At 37.7% G+C, this 19209-nt stretch overlaps 1 protein-coding gene across 4 annotated transcripts in view; it reads right to left on the bottom strand.

Annotated features, from left to right (window-relative positions):
* Window positions 1–244: 244 nt before the first annotated feature.
* The window catches only part of DIAPH2 (diaphanous related formin 2), an 876560-nt gene continuing 857595 nt past the window's right edge, over window positions 245–19209 (bottom strand). For all 4 annotated transcript variants that reach the window (XM_053916890.1, XM_053916891.1, XM_053916892.1 and 1 more), the window contains one exon: window positions 245–5664. In XM_053916890.1, the coding sequence (XP_053772865.1) occupies window positions 5600–5664 (65 nt within the window). In that variant the 3' untranslated portion in view covers window positions 245–5599. The remainder of the gene's footprint in view (window positions 5665–19209) is intronic.

Raw genomic sequence — 19209 nt, 5'->3', positions numbered from 1 at the left:
CTCCACTATTCTGGCAAGCAGTGCTGAAGAACACTTCAAGAAAATATTTTAATTCCCACAGGTACATGTGTCTTTGAATACATCCCATGATTTTCAGCTGTCCAGGTCCTTAAAACACTGTTGCAATTCTGTGCAATTGAAGTTTATCTTTCTAGAACATTCTTACATCCTGTTTCAATACTGGAGCTTGTGCCTTGTGACTCATTCTTAATACCAATTATCATAGGCAGCACAACATTTAATGTATATTTTAACTTTATTGAATAAGTATGCATTACATATAAACTGCAAGTCATTCTTGGTCCTGCAAAGAGACACGTGTTTATTCCAAGGCAATATGAGAGCATTAATCCACAGTTCTACTGATACTGAAATACTTCTGAGTGTTTTGGCATGGGCTCAATCTCCATCAGTACCATTCAAAGCAGGCTTTGTTGTCACCTCTCCCTTCAGCTGAAGGATTCACAATAACCAACATAAGCTTGTAAAGAACCTTTCTGTATCGGAGGTAGTTTTATGCCTGCATTATGCATCATAGAAGACATTTGGTCAAAGATTCCATAAAAGGGCAGAAGAGAGAAGCTAAGAATTGCAACCAATTATATTTTCAAGCAAACTGGCCATAGAAACAAAAGTATCAACCAAATTTTAGAATAGCCTGTTCAGCCACTTAACATCAAAGCATGCAGTAGCCTGTGCAGACAACAGCTTTTAGAGACAACCTTGAATTTGGCTTGAGCACCAAGGATGCATTTTAAAAAGTGAAAAGTACATTTATATGCAATGACTATTGTAGTGAGTTGAATGGTGGCTCCCCAAAGGTATGTCCATGTCCTAATTTCAGACCCTGTGATGTTACTTTATTTAGAAAAAGGTTCTTCATGAATGAAGTTAAAGATCTTGAGATGAGGGGAGTATTGTGGATTAACCAGGTGGGCCCTAAATGGCATTGCAAGTGTCCTTCTAAGAGAGTGGCAGAGGCAGGTTAGATACACAGAGGAAAAAGTGAGGGGAAGACTGAGCAGAGACTGATTTGAGCAGAGCATCACAAGAAACTGGAAGAAGCAAGGAAGAGATTTTCCCCTAGACCTTCCAGAGGGAGTGTAGCCCTGCTAACACCTCAATTTCAGATTCTTGGTCTCCAAAATAATAAGAGAATAAATAGCTGTTGATTTAAGCTATAACATTTACAGTAATTGTAACAGCAGCCACAGGAAACTAATACAGAGTTTGGTACTAGAAAATAAGGCCTTGCTACATCAAATACTTAAAAATGTAGACGTGGCTTTGGAATTGGATAATGGGTAAAGGCTGGAAAAATTCTGATGCACATGATAGAAAAAACATAGATTGCCTTAAATAATCTTTTGGTAAAAATATGAATGTTCAAGGTTCTCCTGGTAAGGGCTCAGAAGGAACTAAGGAACATTTCATTGGAACTAGAGGAAGTGTCATCCTTGTTATATAGCAGCATAAGACTTATCTGAATTGTTTCCAATGGTTGCATGGAAAGTAGAATTTGTAAGTGATGAATTTGAATATTTAGCTGAGATTTCTAAGCTAAGCTTGGAGGTATGGCCTAGTTTCTTCTTGAGCTTATATTAACATACAAGAGGAAAGAGAGAAATTGAAGAACTATTAAGCAAAAAGAAACCACTAGTTGGTGATTCAGGAAATTCTGAGCCTATTCAGATTGTAAAAGATGCTAACATTAGCAGATTCACTGTTAGCATAGTGTGCTCTGGAGATAAGGCCAAGCATGTGGCTAGATGATTTTTTGGCTAGTGCTGGAGCAATTAGGCATGGATCCACTCAATCATCTCAATAGAAGCCAGGAAAAGAGATAGGGTTATCTGGCAAAGATCCATGAGGACTCTCTTGTATCACTATTGAATCAATGTGATATACAAGGGAGGCCCACGGAGATTTTTAGACTGTTATACCAGGAGAAACACTTTCAGGTTGGCCTGAAAGATACAGAAATGTAACAAAATGAGATAAAGTTGTCAGACTGCTAAACTTTTACACACAGCAAACAGGGTAATAAAATAGCAAACATGTGCTACCCTTCAATGTAAAGGATCACCTGTAGAGTAGAGCTGCAGCTACAGAGGCAGAGGCCCAAGCATGCAAGCAGAAGCAGAAGTGAAAGCCACGGGCAGAGAGGGAGAGATTCAATGCATGGACCAAGAGTACAGAGCTACAGGCCTACAGTGGAGCCCTAAGACAAGGAGGATTATTGTCAGGCTTTGAAACCTAAGGAAATTTTGCTGTCTGAATTTTGAAAATTATTGGACAGATGACTCCTTTCTACATTCCATTTTCTCCCATTTGAAACACCGATGTCCACAACTATTATCCAATGCCTGTCCTGCCTTTGTATTTTGGTAGCAGATAATTTGTTTTCTTACTGTACTGATCCATAGATGGAGAGGAATTTTACCTACACCTGATTTAGGTGATCTAGATGATGCTATGTGGGACTTTTAAACTGATGACGTTTGGATGAAATTTTGAACTTAGATGATGCTGTAATGGGTTAAGACTTGGGGAGAATATTGAGATGGAGTAAAAATATCTTGCATATGGGACAAACCTAAATTTGGGGGTGGGGGACAGAGGGCAGACTATAGTGGGCCAAGGGTCATCTCCAAAAAAAGGAATATTTGTAACACAATCCCCAGAACCTGTGAATGTTACCTGATTTGGAAAAAAGGTTTTACAGATGTAATTATGTTTAGGACCTTCAGATACAATTATCCTGGATCCTAAATTCCACCTAAGTGTGTCTTTATGAGAGAGGCAGAGGGAGATTTGGTGCACAGAGAAGGGAATATGAAAATGGAGCAGAGAGATGTGGCCATAACCCAAGGAATGCCAACAGCCACCACAAGCTGGAAGAGGCAAGGGGAGATTTTCTTTTAGAGCCTCTGGAGGAAACATGGTTTTTGGTTTTAGATATCTGGTCATCACAACTGTGAGAGAATACATTTCTGATGTGTTAAGCAACGAAGTTTGTGATATTTGTTATAGCAGCCAAAAGAAACTAATAAAACTAGTAAACATTTTAAGGGTTTTGTAATTTTTTAAATCGTTCCAAAGGAAATCTTCATAAACTGGTGCTTCTCACAAGTGGTAGTAATAAATCCAACAAAACACTTTAGTATAATCCTGTGGTCCCCAATATTTTTGGCACTAAGGGCTGGTTTCATGGAAGACAATTTTTCCAGGGACAGGGTTGGGGGTGGGGAGGACAGGAGGCAGAGCTCAGGTGGTGAGCAAGTGAAGGTTTGCTCACTCATCCATGGTTCCTAACAGGCCATGGATGCTACTGGTACGTGGCCTGGTGATTGGGGACCCCTGGTTATAATCTGTTTCATTACTAGAAACATCACTATGTACTTTTTTGGTGATATTTTTAAAATCTGGACTGAAAATCTAGCTAAAGCAGGACCATTATATATCTGTGAAGTAATTCCCTGAACTTAATTATTTGAACTTCATGAAAGACCCTGAAAAGGCTTTATAATATTTGTGAGAAGCATGTGGGATTGCTCTAAATACAAATATATAATTTATCAATAATAGTACTTCAATTTTTTCCACAAAATATAAAATAAGGCAAGTTCACACCTGGAAAAGGTGATACATGTTAATATTTCTACCTTGACCAGCTTGATAACATGGTATGGCAAATGCCCCTTAATTTTAGTCAGGGTTAACCTTTCAAAATACCATTTTCGTACAGACTAAAAAAGCTATGAAAAGATTTAAAGAAGCCATACCATGAAGATTTCAGAAATGACTTTGTGAAGTCAAAAATACACACATTAAGTATTTACATAAAGTAGTAGAACCTATATTTTACTGTTGTTAAAAACCTGTGTAATTGATATGCCCCTTAAATTTGTTTGTGTGTGCCTATGTGTGTTTCTTGAGATAAAACTATAAGATCTCAGATACTGTAATTCTTTGTGATTTTTCTACTGTAGCAGCTTCAGAGCTTTTTAAAGTATTTTTCCAAGTAAGAATGCACTGGAGGAAAAGGCAGCAGTTTTAACCATTATATATCTGTATAAAGGAAACCGGGAGCTATTGGTCACTTGTTTCCTTCATCTCAACTGGTCACTTGCCAAGTCAGTCCTTTGTTCTTTCTGAATGTCTACAATGCTCTTCAGAGGAGAAGTAGGATTCTCTATATTAGATATATACACATAAGAAATCTTTTACAATAATCATCTGCATGGATTAGTCTTAAAATTGCACTATAGATAAGTTATACCATCTTACGTCAATGCATATTTAAAAATAATAGACACTTTATGTTATATTCTTATTCTCTCATTGATTTAAGAAAAATGTAGAGCCTATTTTCCTCCTAAAGTTGTTTATGGCAGCATGATTTTAATTTGTTAATATAGGTAAGTAAGTATGATGACTGAAAAGTTCACTTAGTCACTGGGATGTGCAATTACTGTAACAGGAGACATAAATATATGCACATATATACACATACATACATTTTTCTTCTTCTTTAGACCACCAAGGCAGAATTGGAAAGGGGACTAGAAAGGCAGATAAAACAATTGACCTTTCAGTTTTCTGCTGCCTCCTGCAGAGAGAAATCTTTTCCCTCTCAGGTCTTCTAGAATTCTATTCCCTGCTTTCAAGGGGGTCATGGGAGAAAGAAGTGATAGGGAGAAGAAATAAACCACAGAGATTAGGAATCAATATTTACCTTTAAAATTTTAGATAAAGGTAATAGAATTTTCAGGTTCATCCTTAGCATAAACATTAAAATGTGAAGTTTTTCTCAAAAATAGCCATATAAAGTGTTTGTAGAAAGTAGATATATGTGCATAATTAGAAAACACTTCCTTAAATAAAATGTAAATTGCATTGACTGCCTCTGTTAAACTTTGGTTTAGTTTTAGCCATGATAAGTGCCTGCAATATCATGCTAAAACTCTAGATTAATGATGTTTAATTTCAGCCAAAGTAGACGAATATATCAGCTTTCACTTGAAATAAGATTCTACATAACCTGACGGGGCTGAAACAGTACTTTTTTGAGTTTCCAAAATGGCTTCTCTTACAGAGTACGCAACATTAGTGCCTCTCCAAATCATTAACATGCACAGTTTCATTAGCCTTTTCATTTCCTCTGTAACAAGAATCAGAAGCAGACATTGAGAAATTATTTCTTTCTATCCCTCTCCTCTTTTCTTCCTTTTTTCAGGGGGTGACCTGCAAATATGAGTAACATTGTAAGTTTTGACAAACTGGATGTTTTTGCAAGTCTTAGAACTCTTTAGTTTCTTACACTTTTCACCATACCATCAGGTCACACACAATAAGTAATACACATCTTTACACTAAAATGGAACACACATTTTATAATCTCAATAATTATGTTCATATTAGTCTAATTGTGGGAGGAGTCTTGCAGCTTTACAAATGCAGGCTATGTCATACGGCTTAGCTTGATCTTTGCAGAAATGCATATATTTCCTCTCCATCCCTTGATTGCATGTTTTGTCCTTCTCAAAATGAGTGATTTTGTATATTTAAATATTTTTATATTCTTTGGCATCAGGAATCACTTAGATGAAATAGCTCCATTGTGGCGAGAGCGTGACCTTTCCAAAGGTACCCGTCGGTTATCTGTAAGACAAAGAGAAAAAGAACCAAAAACATGGTGAGCTTTAGGTGTCAGCTATTACAGGATGTCAGGTCGAGAGAGAGTTTCAAATAGTCATGAAGAAAATCACTTCTAATGAATATGTAAATAAGTAACAAGGAGCCCAGATCTGAGAATTTCACACTGCAGCTGCCAGGCTGAGTTCAAGAGTTCTGCAATCAGCACTAAATAGCTTTTCTTGGTAAGTGAAGTCAGAGCGATACAAGAAATGGAAGAATTTTCTCAAGCACAATCCCCTTGGATATAGCAGGTGACAACAAAATTTCTTGGTAAGTACTTCAATTCCCCATGAGTTTTCAATGTGTATATTGGCTACCTCTACAGGACACCAGAATAGCAGAGCAGAAAATAGTTTTTAAAAAAAATTTTTTTAGAATGATTGCAATATGTGGCAATCAAATCAGCTACTGAGTCTTTGCCTGATTGTATGATGTAAACAAGTTCAAAACATTATATAGTTCTAATAGGAATGAATAATGAATAGTTCCCCTTCCCCTGAACCATCACAGGAAAAATTATCACTGTAGAGATAACTGTTGGCACAAAGCTTGGAAAGCAACATTTTAAATTATTGAAAGTTGCTGAAAATAGTTCTAGCTTTAATAGGAAAAAAAAAGTTTACAGCTCTGCATTGAGATGATCACTACTATGTTATTATCACCTCTGTTTTATGCTCAGCTTAAACACAACTGATGTGGGTGAAAATCCCTTTCTGACAAAAGCATAATATACTTAGAGTCTCTATTTAGAATGAGAGTAGGTCCCTAGAAACAATGGAAACCACCAGCACTTACATAAATGCTAACACGTCACACCTTAATTTGCTAATTCACACAACATCCCTAGGAGGTAGGCCCATTTCATTCTATCCTACTATCTCTGCTTTACTGATGAAGGTTACAGGGAAAATCAATGGTTTGCTGGGGGATTATATTGCAAAGTTAATGCCTAAATGGCAGGCCTCTCTGTTCAGAAGTGAATGTTGGAGCCTCCCAAGCTACTATTCATTCCCTCCCTAAGATGGTGATATGAAAGGAAGACACCTGTCTGTCCCATGAGAAGGATGGACTGAGAAGTGCTGATATTTTGTGCCATGGTGTCTTTTTCATCTGTGCTGGTATCTGTTGACTGACTCCCAGTAGTCTGTGGTCAGTACACAAAGCAAAGAAAGCTAACTGGCCTCCATGGTGTTGGGCTCATTAACACCCTGGTGAGAGTGCACCAAACCAACAAGCTATAAACTTAAAGTGCCTTACCTGCAATATCATTGAGAGGAGAGAATCAAAGAGGCATTTTCTCTTTCCAGAGATATATCTGAGTGATGGATTATTTGGGTATCCTTTTAAAGATACTATTTAAAAAATCCAATATTTAGTTTGTGATATGGATCACAATTCAGCTAAAATGTGAAGATAACATTCTTAGATAAAGGGCTTATTACTTAGATGGCACTGATTTGCATATGGTATTGTTTGGAACTTCTTATAAAACATTTAAAAGTGAGGTTATAATAGAATAGTTACGGTTGCATTGCTGCCACATAAGAATTCAGTGTTAAAGCTATCAGATATGAGAATGGTGGTACCAATCACCAAGGATTGTCCCAGCTCATAAAGAGGCTTGCACCTCGGTGGTCTTACACATTAAAGCAAAATTGGCATTCTCACTCACTGCAGGAATGCCACTAGCACCCCATATAATACCTCACTGCCCATTCAATGTTGTGATGTAAGGGTTTATGTCAACCTGCAACTTGTTGGTAGCATTTGGTGTAAGAAAACAAACTTTCAGATCAAAATGGACTGAGGAAAGGATACTGAAGCTTTTGAAAGGCAAGATAAACACTGGTTGAGGGTCCAAATCCAGCTCTCGGCATACACAAAAGTGAAATATTCTATATTTCCTCCCTTCCTTCTTCCTTTCCATTCTTCCTTCTTCTCTCTCTTTTAATTTTTTGGTACCTAATCAGTCCCCTATGTTCAATTCTGTAAAAGTCACCACTTAATGTTTTTAAAATGTCAAGTACAACCCTGTTTATGAAAAAATGCCATTAGAAACAGTGACAGCAATGACTGACCTGAATTTTGTGATTTATTTACAATTCTCTGTATTTACATTAAAAATATTTTTGATAGAAAATATGTATTCGCTAGACTTGTATGGATGAGACTATAGCGTAAGTTAGAAGATAATGTTATATGTACATATAACAAATGTATATTCATCTCTCTTCACATTCTAATAGCTTGCAATCTAATGATGATAACGTTTCATGCTTGGATTCATGCCTTCTTTGAAGCAGAGATTGAAAATCACTAAATTTTTTTAGATAAAAACTTCTATGTCTATCGTATTAAATACTAATGCATAAAAACCAGTGGTCTGACCCTCATAAGGTGAGGGCACATAGTTGGCATTACATTATGATAAAGGAGGACATGTTAGATATTATTGCTGGGAGAGCTAAAGGAGTGATTTTGGTGATTGCACTTCCATTCTGGAAACACAGGTGGAAGAAGCAGGTGTGCATGTGATATGACTGGAGAGCTCCAGGAGACCCAGAATGAACCAAATTAACTTTTCTAACCTGTGCGATTCTGATACTAGATACTACTGATACGAGATATCAATGCTACTGATACTAGACTAGTTTACATGGTGAAAACAGGAGCTTGTCTTCCAAAAAGTCAATAGTTTAAAGCATTATGTATTTACCTGAGATGATATGAAGGGCTTTGTTTGTGGTTATCCTTTCCAATACACCTGTTGTGTTTTTGGAAATCAGAGAGAGGAAGATGGGGGAAGCATCTGTGTGGTTTTGTATGCTTGTTGGAGATACCGTGCAAAACCATTTCTTTAGAGGACAGGGGAACGTGATTTGTCATAATCTTCCTCTGCTTCCATTTTATTAATTTATGAGGTGACATATTATAGTGAATAAGAAAGCCTAGAGATTCTAGTATATCCTCAGGGTGTAGGAATTCATCAAGGCATTCTATTGTTTGTAAACACAAGGATCAATGCAGCAGTAAAGCCTGAGATGTTAGTCCCCAAATTTAGCTTCCAAATCCATCACAGTTGGTTATGTATACGCTAACAGATTCTCTTTGATCATCAAATGCTTGTCTTTATAAAATATGCCTCCTGTGAAGGTGAACGGATTCTGCTGTTACAGAGGGTGACCTGGTCATAGCATGAGATTGAAGAGAGTAATGTAGTCATGTGAAAATGTGCATTCTCTGGAGGAAGGATGGCTCAAATTAAAACAATATTGCAATCTTTCACCAAGAGACTATAAATACATGGTCTAGCTTTAACACGCTTCTGCATATTCTGAATATCAGGTTAACCAGCTCATACCAATGACAAGGCTTCCCCACTGTCTTAAGAGCAACAAACTTTATGCCATTTCTGAGCATAAGTTGATTTGGCATCCATCTCAAAATCTTCCTGAGTCCTGCAGGGAATGAATTATACTCATTATTGTAATTTTTTAAAAATTCATTTGTGCAATCATCCATTTAGCAACTATATACAAAGCACATCATCCATGAAATACCTGAATGTCACAAAGTTTCAGATCCACAGCTAAAGCTACACCACTAATTTCCTTCTTACTGAAAACTTTGTCAAACGCAATAACTGAGGAATAAGCATATCATAGGTAAGGCTGAGACCAAACTTGATGTGAGATAGATGGAAGGACTCAAGTCTGTGGTGTGTAACCTGGGAATGGGCAATTAATCCTCTAAAAAAGTGAGTGTATGCCAACCATACAATGCTGCATCTTGTATCTTGCGTGAGTAGGTCAGGTTAAAACTGAAAAACTGTGATAAAAAGGCCATGTCCATTACTCATTTCCCCCCAGGTTAGGTGTCCATCTGTCATCTATGGAAGAATTGCTTCTTTCCTGGTTCTATATAGGCATGTAGTTGTATATCAAATGGCAACCTAACATAATGCATTATACACTCCCAGTAGGGTAACATAAACAAAGTGTGTCTGGTATATACTGCACATTGTATTACAAATATACCATTTTAATGCAAATTAGGTGGCTAGAAAACAAAGTAAAAGAAACCCTCTGTAATTTACTGTGAGTTCTGTGTTCTCCAAAGCTCTTCAAAAGTGAGGGTGTGGAAGATTGACCACCAATGAGTAAGGCACTATATCTAGCATACTGAGCAAATAGAGGACTGGCTTTACTGAGTTTAGGCTAAGAAAACCAAGAAAATTTTAGATTGCTTCAGGAAATGCCTACTGAGTAGCTGTTTGCATTCCAAACACTGATAAAGACAATTCTATCATTTAATTATAAAATAACCTATTTTATTTTATTTTTATTGTTGTTCAATTACTGTCCCTAATGTCCCTATTTTTCCCCTATTAATCACCTCCACCCTACCCACCCTCAACTCCCACATTCAATCCTTCCCCACCTGCATTGTCTTTGTCCATGGTTCCTTTATACGTGTTCCTTGACCACCCTTCCCCTTCTTTGCCTCACTATATCCTCCTCCCTCCCCTCTGATTACTGTCACATTGTTCTTTATTTCAATGTCTCTGGTTGTATTTTGCTTGCTTGTTTTGTTGATTAGGTTCCACATATAGGTGAGATCATATGGTATTTGTCTTTCACCACCTGGCTTATTTCACTTAGCATAATGCTCTCCAGTTCCATCCATGCTGTAGCAAAGGGTATAAACTCCTTTCTCTCTGCTGCGTAGAATTCCATTGTGTAAATGTACCACAGTTTTTTGATCTATTCATTTACTGATGGGCACTTAGGCTGTTTCCAGCACTTGGCTATTGTAAATTGTACTGCTATGAACATTGGGGTGCATACGTTCTTTTGGATTGGTGTTTCAGGGTTCTCGGGTATAATCTCAGCAGTGGAATTGCCAGGTCAAAAGCGGATCCATTGTTAGTTTTCTAATGAAATTCCATACAGTTTTCCATAGTGGCTGCACCAGTCTGCATTCCCACCAACAATGCACTAGGATTCCCTTTTCTGCACAGCCTCACCAGCACTTGTTGTTTGTTGATTTGTTTGTGATGGCCATTCTGACTGGTGTGAGGTGGTATCTCATTGTGGTTTCAATTTGCATCTCTCTGATGGCTAGTGATGCTGAGCATCCTTTCATATGTCTCTGGTCCTGCTGTATATCCTGCTTGGAGAAGTGTCTCTTCAGGTCCTTTGCCCAATTTTTAATTGGATTCTTTGCCCAAAATATAGAAAGAACATGTGAGTTATTTATATATTTTGGAGAAAACATGATTTTTAATGGCCACTTTCCTTTATATTATATAAATAAACCACAATTTGATTAACCATATCTCTACTGTTGGATGTTTAAGTTGCTCCCATTTTTTATGTTATAAAAAACCTCACAATGAATATCCTTATAGCTGTATCTTTATATATACCATGTATGGAAGTGTTATGTAGGATAGATAGCAAACCAAGGCAGGGAGAAGGGAGACAGATAGCACCCACTAACTCAGCAGTCCTGAACCTGGCTTAATAATGTTGCCAGGTGTTCCAAAATCACAAAGAACACTATGTTAGTATGGGAGGAGGGAAGCCCTTGAAATTCTATGTGTTATTTCTACTATCTGGGAAAGAAAGCCTTGAAATTGTGTATTCATCCCAAGGCCTGGAAAGGGGAAGAGGAAGGGGTCCACACTACCTAAATAAGAAGCCCATAAAACAACGTTGGTTAGTTGTCTACCATTGGTCACTATCTGTTTTATGAAGGAGTTCCTAATGCTGACAGAAAGAGCCCATAAATAACTTTGGGTAACTGACCCAACTTTAATTAACTGCCTCCTGTCATGTATCTGTTTTACAACAAGATGAACAAATGTAGTCTGGAGCAAGATAAGGATTCAGGCTAACAGATCCCTATACAAACCTACATTTGGGCAGTCACACCTCCCTGGGAAAACTGACACCACCTTTACCAGCCAATCAATATGTAACTTCACCTCCATCGTGCCAACTATGTAAGTCCTCAGAACAAAGGACCTGATGATCTTGCTACCCCTGTCCTTGTGTTTTGCCATCCTTACCTCGCCATGCCCTTAACCTATTCCTTTCACCTCCCACCTCGGCAAGGCCCAATCTCTTCCATGAGAACACATCACTAATAAACCCTACTTGCACGCTAATAGACTTGCTGATTTGTAATTCTGTACTGCACTGGCAAGAAGAACCAGCTTTCTCCTGTAACAGAGGTGGCATTGTTAAGTATGCAAGATTAAGTCTTCCTGTAGCCAGAGACATCTGATACACATTCAACTATATCTCTTCTTCTTCAAGGTTTGCTTTTTTCTTACATTTGATTATTTAAACGATTTAGAATTTACTTTGTTGTGCCATGTCAGATAGGTTTCCACATTGTTTGCTTGAATTTTTTTTCTTGCAAAGAGGAAATGGATTGTCCCAGCATTATTTGTTGAATAATCATGAATTTCTACACTGACTGATGATGCCTCTTTATCATAAATTATCTATACTAAGGTACATTTCTGTTCCATTGACCTAAGTATTTTTCTGACTATTTTGCTGCCAGTACCTTCTGACTGTATTATTTCAGACTCATAATATGTTTTAATATCCAGTGGAGATAATACTCCATAATTTATATTTTCTTTTCAAACATGTATATTTAGGGCATATTTTTGTTCTCTACATCATGCTATCATCACAAAACATCCTGAAAAAGAAAAAGTACAGTTTGAAAACAAACCAATGTGTACTAACTAGGCTCTTCCTAGCAAGGCTAGGCAGGTGTCTATTTCTTGAGTGCCAATGAGTCAAATTTGAGACTCTGAAGTCTCAAATTACGTTTTTTTTTTTATTGTCACCCAAGGATATGTTCATTAATTTTAAAGAGATGGGGGGGCGGGAGAGGGAGACAGGGAGATAGACATAGATATGAAAGAGAAACATGGATCAGTTGCCCTGCATGAGCCCTGACTGGGGATGAAAGCCTAACCCCTGTGTGTGCCATGACTGTAGGTTGAACCGGCAACCTTCTGGTTTACGGGACAACACTCCAACCAACTGAGCAACCTGGCTAGGAGCCTAATGATGTTTTTAACAGTTCTCCTCAGGTTTCTCATTTTCTCAAAGATTTTAAAAAGCCTCTTTCTCTGTATTCTGGTCACTTTTTCTACTGTCTGACCACTTTTCTTCTGGAAATACAGCAGAGACCAGCACTAAAAAAAAAAGAGTATCACCAAATCTATGTAGAGATTTTATAATATTCTTATTCTCATTATTTTTGCTTTGTCAAAAATACAAATATTTGGAATTAAATGTATACTTAGTTGGCTGTTGATAAAAAAAGTCTAGTGTTTCTAGGTTGTAAGTATAATTTTCTGATGTTTTCTATATTTTTACAAAATTGGCTTCCACTAGAAACCAGAAGTATTAATCTATATCAAACACATTATTTGATTCCAACAGAACTGCATACAAGGGTACTATGAAAAATGCATGTCTAGAAGCCAGGCAATTATCTCCACCTAACAAATAATTCTAGCCCTTTTCTAATCTCAATGACATAATATTCTTCAAACTAGAAACAGACCACATTGTGTAATCTATACCCTTTATTACATACAAATAAATCCATGCAAAGGAAATAGAAACCCAGGTTACCATGGTAGTTCAGTTTGGTAGAAGACATGAAAGTACTTTAATGAGGATGGTAATAGAGAGCAATAATGTTAAAATAATTCAGAGGCTACTGTGACTATAGACACACAACTCTCATTAACTATAATTGGAGTTAAGCACATGTAATGATAACAAAATAGACCCCTAAATGTCTTTTCAATTGGAAAACAAGCAAATATGTTCCAGGAAACAGCGTGCTTTTGTATGGAATACTATATGCTTTTTGAAATGCGCAAATTATTTTCATATTGATATTGCTCAGGGTATGATGTTGGTATTTTTCCTATGCTTAGGGATGTGGATCTGCTAGAGGTAACATCTGTACAAAGAATGCCTTTCCTTTTCTCATCTTAATGCTCAGCATTCATTATGTTATTAGAGGAAAATTCTCAATAGTTGCAATGGATTTATTAATTCAGTAGCTATCAGCATGAAATTCTGCTGTGCTATGGGAAAAACAAATTATATTTTATAAAACTACAGTAGTGAGATTAAATCACTTTTCTATATTTCACTTTATTCTTATCCTACCTGCCAGGTAGTAACTGTACTCTCTATCTCTATTTTGAACCTCATATTTTGCACAATATCAAGTCTTGTAGCAATATAAAGGTACATTATTAAACAAACTCAATTACAGCAACTTTAGGAAGATTGAAATATGTGATAAAAGTACAACTACATAGTACAACAATAATATTACTTCAAGGCACTAACAACTTAATTCATATTAAGCTACAAATGTAGAAAATATGCAATACTTTATCTATCATAAACATGATATTTTCATGACATGTACAAACAACCTCTTGGAATTTTCAATGACTAGCATTTACATAATTGGTAACTTGTGTATTTCAAAGCATTTTAGAAAAGCAGGGCTCAGAAAAAAACTAAAATCAATATATTGTTCAGTATTTCAAGTGCTATAGACCTTGCTATTGATTATCTTTGGACACAATGTCAAAGCCAGTGAATAGATTTTTTAAAAATGTCCTTGGTTTTGTATATTAGCCATGCATTATGTTTGCTTCTATACAAGGAAATGCAATTGGGTCCTAAGACAAATTTTCTCTCTATAAGTTTGAAAGTCTAATGACAATGCCTGCACATCTGGAAAATATGGAAAAGGCAACAAATAAAAATATAAAGAATATTAGGAAATAGTTGGAAAAGTTGCCAAGTAAATTATGTATGTGAAACTTACATTAAAGAATAAACCAACAGATAAGCCATACAAACTACAACAGAGATGCTCAGATGTCTATCGCAGCAGATGACACATAACAGTTTCTCAAAAACTGTCTGTTGATTAATCATCAAATCATTAGCAATGAATCAGGAACTGATCCTTCACTTCACATATACGGCTTACACACAGGGAATATATTCTGTCATTAATCTAAGGAAAGGAAAGGAAACCCAGATCTCTTTCCTTTTTCCCTCCTTCCCTTACACCCTTTCATCCACCCACAAATTTTAATGGATAAAGTATCTACAGAGTACCATAACAGGCACCCTCATAAATTATTAGGGAGGAAAACATAAACGTACAAACAACTATAACACAAAACTATATGTGTCACAGGATCTATTACAGTCTAAGTATAATAGAGGTTCAGAATAGAGAAAAATCATATCCCTTGAGTTCAGGAGCTGGGGGTCAGGAAGAATGTCATCCTAATTAGGCCTTAAAAGATAGGTGGATCTGGTCAAGATGGTGGCGTAGGCAGACATGGTTCACCTGTTTGCACAAACACATCAAATTACAACTAAAATATAGAACAATCATCACTCAGAACCGTCAGAAATCAAGCTGAATGGAAGTCTGACAACTATGGAATTAAAGAAACCACATCCATCCAGACTGGTAAGAGTGCAGATGTAGAATGGGCTCATCCCACATCTGCATGTGGTGGATACAATTTGGAAGGGATATCTCGGGATTGTGGAGTCCCAGCCCCACATCAGGTTCCCCCACCAGCCCAGGGTTCCAGTGCCAGGAAGATAAGCCTCCACAACTTCTGGCTGCAAAAACCAGTGGAGATTGAGTTGGTGGAAGAAACTTCTAGAACCCCAAGCAGTTCCTCTTAAAGAACCCACACATGGACTCACCTACTCAGACTCACTCCCTCAGAGCCCCAGCACAAGGGTAGCAGCTTAAAAGGCACCAGTGGCACACAGGCAGAAACTGAAATGTTTGCCATCAAAGCAAGCAGAGGCTATTATCCCTTTTCTAAATCTTCCCCCCACAGAGCTGGCAAGCTGGTGCCATATCTGAGACTCCATCAACCCGGCTAACACTCTTTGACCTGCTTTGCAGATCCTCAGAGACTCAACCCCACCCAACTTATGGGCCCATCGAAGCTGCTTTTCCATATGAATGGCTTGTCTTGGCTCATGCTGCAGATTTCCTAGATCCTATGAAACAAGCAACAGCTGGCTCCTGTGAGCTCCAGGCTGGGCACTAGCAGTATCTAGCCTAGATTCACAACTTGGTTTCACCTGGGAACCTCCAAGCCCAGCACAAATAGCAGCCATTGCAGATTGCTTTATAGCCAGGCAGGGTTGCCCTAGGAAAATACAGGCAGGGGCTAACCTTGGTCTGCACCACTGGGTAAACCCCAGGGCCAATGCACCCAGTGGACAGATACAAACAACATTGGAGTACTACCACCCTGCCCCTGTACAGCTGATCTTCCACAGAGGGCAGAGGTTGGTGGTCAGTGTTCATAGCCAATCCTTGCAGCTGACTGGCCTGGGTAAATCCCTCCCATTGACCTGCCAGTAGCAACCAAGGCTCAAGTACGAGAGGAGGGTATACCTAGCCCACATGAAGGGTACACCTTGAGTACCCAGTTTGGGAGATGGGGGGGCTATGCCACTGGACCCTACAGGACGCCTACTACATTAGGCCACATGAGCAAGACACAAAGTCAAAACAGCTAATCTAAGTACCTAAGACATAGAAACAAACACAGGGAGGCTGCCAAATGAGGAGACAAAGAAACATGGCCCAACTGAAAGAACAGATCAAAACTTCAGAAAAAGAGCTAGACGAAATGGATATAAGCCATCTATCAGATGCAGAGTTCAAAACACTGTTTATAAAGATGCTCAAGGAAATTAGTGGGGACCTCAGCAGCATAAAAAAGATCCCGTCAGAAATTAATGATTCACTAATTGAAATAAAGAACAATTTACAGGGAAACAACAGTAGAGTGGATAAAGCCTGAGAATCAAATCAATTATTTGGAACACAAGGACACAAAAATCAGAAGAAGAAAAAGTAATCCAAAAAAATGAGGGTAGTATAAGCAGCCTCTGGGACAACTTCATCAGGTCCAACATTCCTATCATAGGGGTGCCAGAAGAAGAGAAAGAGCAAGAAATTGTAAATATATTTGAAAATATAGTGAAAGAAAACTTCCCTAATTTGGTGAAGGAAATAACCATGCAAGTCCAGGAAGCACAGAGTCCCAAGCAAGGTGGATGCAAAGAGGCCCACTCTAAGACACATCATAATTAAAAGGCTAAAGGTTAAAGAGAAAGGGAGAATCTTAAAAGAAGCAAGAGAACAGAAGTTCATTACCTACAAAGGAGTTCCCATAAGACTGTCAGCCAATTTCTCAAACTTTGAAGGCTAGAAGGGATTGGCAAGAAATATTCAAAGTCACGAAGCAGGCACCTACAGCCAATATTACTCTACCCAGAAAAGCTATCACTTAGGACTGAAGGGTCAATAATAAAGAACTTCCAGACAAGATAAAACTAAAGCAGTTCAGCATCACCAAATGATTATTATATGAAATGTTAAAGGGACTTATGTAAGACAAACATCAGAAGTATGAACAATAAAATGGCAAAATCTATCAACAATTGAATCTAAAAAAAAAAACTAAGCAAACAAGAACAGAGACAGAATCATTGACACAGAGAATGTTTTGATTGTTGCTAGATGAGAGGAGGGGTATGTAGGGGGATGGGTGAAGAGGTGAGGGGATTAAGAAGTACAAATAGGTAGTTACAGAATAGCCATGGGGATGTCAAGTACAGTATAGGAAATGGAGTAGCCAAAGAACTTGTATACATGACCCATCAACATGAACAATGACGTGGCGGATTGCCTGAGGGGGTGGGAGTGCTGGGAGAGGGGGGCTAAGGGGGAACATCAGGACAACTGTAACAGGATCAATAAAATATAATTTTAAAAAAGATAGGTGGAGTTTCAACAAGAAGAAATACAGCTGTTAATTTTTGGTTGGAAAAAGTGAGTTCCTTATATTGCTATCTACTTAATTACCAGTTTTTTTTTGGGGGGGGGCATGAAAAGCAATGGATGGATAAAGGGAGAATCAGAATATCTATGTATATTTAACCTTTTTTTTTTCCCTAGGAAAAGGAAGAACATAATGAAAGGAAATGTACTGGACTGGCCAGATTCATAGTGATAGCCATTTCCATAAACACGTGATGTTAATTTTAATGTTTTTTTAAACAGTTCCAAATGATTTACAGAGAAGACAGCAGTCTGTTTCAAAAATAAAACAAAACAAACAAAAATGCCTAGCAGAAATGGGGCCCTCTAGAATCTTCTGGTCAGGTTCTGTTGTTAGAGCCTGGATAGTACTATTAAGAATGGCAGGAGAATGGCTGGTCAGGGCCACAGATTGCAGTGACCTGGCCAACAATACTTGGCAAGATGAGAGCTTGAACAACCAAATGGGTTGGTGCAAGGAAACCAGCTGTTAAATGACAATTGTGGATACAGGGTCAATTCATTTCTACTACCTGTCATCTCTGTCCCTTTCTACTCTATAAGTGACATAGATCCCCATGACTAAGAATATTATGTACCAGTCATTTCTATAACTTTGATCATATGATGAACAATCCTCTGTCATTTTTTTGTGGCAGCAGTTTGTGATCTGCTTGAGCTTTGTTACTGATATGCTGACCTAGAATGTACTCACTTGTCATCTGCTTTTGTTTCTGAGTCACTCTAAGCCCACATATCTACTCTTTTTGTTTTTAACATGTGCAACTGGTCCCTTGGGTCTGGGCTACCTAGTTCTTGCTGGAGATGGAAGTTTGAGAGTAGTTAGCCCAATTCTACAGCTTCTGTAGTCCCAATTATTCTGGGATATATAAGTTCACTGGTTCTGCAGTAGTGCAGAAATAGCAGGCTTCCCCCTACCTGATGCCTTTCCCCCAAAGGATCAGAACACAGAAATGTACCACTGGCTCTGATTTTGAGGAGAGAAGATATTAATCTACAAGCTACAATGTGCAAGCCTATAAACAGGTGTTTCCTATTAACAGTGTTCTCCATGCTACCCTGTATTTAATTATTTAACAAGTTATATGGATAAAGGCAAATTGTATGGTTAATATCACAGGCACAATAGCAGATACCAGCGCCATTGTTTTAAACTACAAATAGTCTCTTAATGTAGAAGCCAGTCAGCAGTTGTTTTAAATATGGGTAATTAGGATAGGGTTAAAATGGAGTTTTTCAATGTCATATTAATAACTGGCAGAAGTTCTTTTGAAATTTTAGTTTCTAATGCAATCTGTGCACAATGTGAATGCAGGCCAAGCCTATACATGAGTAAAAATAATGACCACTAAACAGCAACTTACCTATCATATACATCCCAAAGAATCTTTCCTGGTTTTTAAGTCTACTGGAACAAAGTCAATCCTCACGTAATTAGACAAATACATAAATGTGAATGGCTGTACATTGATTTTTCAGCATTTTAATACTATTGAAAGTTGTAAATAACCTATATGTCCACCATGGAATTATATTGTAAAA

Source organism: Desmodus rotundus, chromosome X (genome assembly GCF_022682495.2).
Source record: "Desmodus rotundus isolate HL8 chromosome X, HLdesRot8A.1, whole genome shotgun sequence".
NCBI lineage: Eukaryota > Metazoa > Chordata > Mammalia > Chiroptera > Phyllostomidae > Desmodus > Desmodus rotundus.
The sequence above is the reverse complement of the archived record's forward strand: the minus strand, read 5'-3'. Positions and strand labels throughout refer to the sequence as shown.